Source organism: Colobus angolensis, unplaced genomic scaffold, assembly GCF_000951035.1.
Source record: "Colobus angolensis palliatus isolate OR3802 unplaced genomic scaffold, Cang.pa_1.0 Scaffold302, whole genome shotgun sequence".
Lineage (NCBI taxonomy): Eukaryota > Metazoa > Chordata > Mammalia > Primates > Cercopithecidae > Colobus > Colobus angolensis.
The window spans coordinates 3769907-3772885 of NW_012116289.1; the positions used below are offsets into that span (position 1 = coordinate 3769907).

Here is a 2979-nt window from a genome sequence, read left to right on the forward strand (position 1 = left end):
GCTGTTTTTTGGAAGATTCGGGTTCAGCACAGGATTCCATTTGTCTACTTGGCTACACCCCTGGCTGAGGTGCCATGAGGTCAATGTCACTCAAGTTCCTGGCCAGCCAAACTCCCGCAGCAAAGAGTCCCAAATTTAGTATCAAGTTCCTCCGGAAGTCATTCCTATCTGTGGCAAAGCGGTAGACGCCCCGAAACCAATCTCCCACGTTGTCTGGTATTTCGGGAGTTTCATTAGCCGAGCCAGCAGCACTCACCGGGACCCCGCTGGAAGCCATAGTAGAGACCTTCGCATGCGCCTCGGTGGAGGAACCGTCCCACGTGCATTCTTAATCATGAAATGTATTTGTGGCCCTTAAGTTACATACTGGAGTAAGAGAGCAGGGGGTGGAGAGAATCAAATTATGACAGGACAGAAATGGCCTTTATCCATCCTTCACAACTTTATTTGCCTCTGTGATTATCAGGTCGATTCCAACTCTTTGAGGCATGAAGGACCAGGAAGGAGGCATCTGCCTTTAGGAAATGCTGAACTGCAATAGCAACATGAAGCATGCTTTCCTATCGACTGCTGCCTTTGGCCTGCAGCTATTGATGTCATTGATCAATCAAAGGCTAACCAACTGGGACTATCAGACTTTTCCCTCCTACTGGCACAACTCAAGGACATGGAGAACTCTGGTTTTAGGGGGTGTAAGCTGATGGTTCTGTGAGTTCTAACCTCTGGCTTAGCCAGTCTTTGGCTTGTATAAGCCTCTAAAAGTTCAGCAGATCTGAACTCTCAACATGATTGTATTAACCTGGAGGCTCTAAGACACCCTTGAAATAATAGTTGCCATTTATTAAGAAGCACTGTGTATCTGGACTTTGTGTGTGCTGCCACAATGTAATCCTCACAGAATCCTGCACAGTAGGTATTATCAGCCCCTTTATGAATGAAGACCTTGAAATTCAGAGAGGTTAGCAGCCATCAGCCCCTCAAACCCAGGCCTGTAAGACTGAAGGCTTTACTCTCAGGATATGCAACAAGGCTATATATTTAATCCTAAACTCCCAAGCACAACTTTCAGAAGGGCTCTCTAGCCCTTTGTTATTTAAGTCAGTGATTCTTAAACAGGATATGGAAACCCCTGTTGGGTGGATTTGTGTATCAACTCAGCTATACTAAAACTATGGCACCCAAAATTGCATTCTCTGCGTCACGCTCCCGAAGTGCTGAGATTATAGGCGTGAGCCACCATACCCAGGCTTGTGTGAGATTTAGAAACCAAAATTAAAGCAGCGAAGTAGCAGACATACATTTTTTACACCTGAAAGGTTGGTGCAGGTCACAGGTGCTGTTGCATCTCATTCATATTGTTCCTTACCTGTTGACTTGCGTTGTGATGTGGAACAGTAGCCACACCTGCAGCTTCTCCAGCCTCTCTGACTTCCAGACCCAACATGTCCTTAGCTCCATGATGAAGGACACCAGCTTCTCCTACAGAGTACCTGACCATTGAAGTTGGCAGCTTGAAGGCAGTAGGATATGAATGCAGATTCCAGTCCATCCTTATGGGTTCCAGTTTGCCTTTGTTTCCCCAACTTCACAGACATCTCTCTTTCCTAAATGCCTTATCTGAGGATTTCAGGCTTCAGCACCAAACATAGATGCAATGGCCTCACATAGACTAAGTAACAAGCTCCCCCAAATGAATAAGATCAAATCCCTATAATAAATACCCTACTATGTCTATCTACCTGTCTATCTGTCTATCTATCTATCTATCTAGCTAGCTAGCTAGCTATCTACCTACATACCTACCTATCTATCTCCTAGTATTCTACTTCTCTAATTGAACCTTGACTGATCCCCTACACCTTTGGTAAGTGAAGACTTAAAGACTACAGATAATCTTAAGGAGATCATTTCTTAGATCTTCCGTCTCCTGTCTACTGTTTCCTAACACTGGCCTATAAGCCCATGTTTGCCCTCACTGTACCAGTCTGGTTCTCCAGGAAAAAGATGCTGAGAGAGAGAGAGAGAGAGTTAGGAATACAAGTGTTTTATTGGGGAGTGACATCTGGGAAATGAGGGAGAGCAGGGTTAGGCAGCTGGGGTCATCTGACTGTAATGCGGACCCCACAAAGTCGGCCAGCTCAGTGGAGGAACTCCAGAGCCAAGATTGCCTCTTAGAAGTTCTCATGTTGGGTGGAAATGGCCAAGCCCACGTAACCAGCTTTCTTCAGTTATTAGCTGCGGCTGCCTCAAGAAGAGCATGGCCTTGGCTGGAAAGCTGAGGCAGATCCTGAGGAATGTAACAGCTGGAGGGTGTCCGCTAGCCACACTCCTCCCAGCTGAGGAGCGAGCCTTTCTTGCAGGGGGACCTGAGTAGCACATTTCCACATCTGCCATCTCTCTCATCCCAAATCTTACAAAGGAATATTGCCCCAAGCTATGAAAACTTCCCTTTAAACCAAACAAGTGGATATATTGAAATGTTGATTTGGGGGCCTCATCAATCCATAAGTGTCATGAAAGATGTATTCTTCTAGTCCAGTGTTTCTCAACCTCTCTTCATTATTGCATCCCATACATTTAAAAGGAATCTTTTTAGACATTTTCCCCTTAATTATTCATGAAAATACCATTGGTGTATGTGTGTATACTGTAAACATACAGGTTATGTACTATGCATATATCTGTGCTTTGTACATAAAAAAGGGTGCATTTTTTTTTTCATTCCTCAAGAACCAGTTTTCACTCCCTGGGGGATAATATTACCGCCCCCACCCCTACCCCCTCCGCATTAAGAATGCATGTTCTACCGAGACGGGCGGATCACGAGGTCAGGAGATCGAGACCATCCTGGCTAACAGGGTGAAACCCCGTCTCTACTAAAAATACAAAAAAAAAACCCAGCCGGGCGAGGTGGCGGGCGCCTGTAGTCCCAGCTACTCCGGAGGCTGAGGCAGGAGAATGGCGTAAACCCGGGAGGCG

The 2979-nt window shown here is 45.8% G+C and overlaps 1 protein-coding gene across 1 annotated transcript; it reads right to left on the bottom strand.

Moving 5' to 3' along the window:
* Positions 1-4: 4 nt before the first annotated feature.
* On the bottom strand, positions 5-309 carry LOC105517589 (mitochondrial import receptor subunit TOM6 homolog). The gene has a single exon (XM_011950168.1). It carries the CDS (start codon positions 275-277, stop codon positions 53-55), a length of 225 nt encoding a protein of 74 aa, XP_011805558.1. The 5' UTR covers positions 278-309; the 3' UTR covers positions 5-52.
* Between the last annotated feature and the right edge of the window lie 2670 nt (positions 310-2979).

Excerpts from the sequence above, each read along its gene's own strand:
- LOC105517589 (XM_011950168.1), bottom strand. The coding sequence starts at position 277 with ATGGCTTCCAGCGGGGTCCCGGTGAGTGCTGCTGGCTCGGCTAATGAA.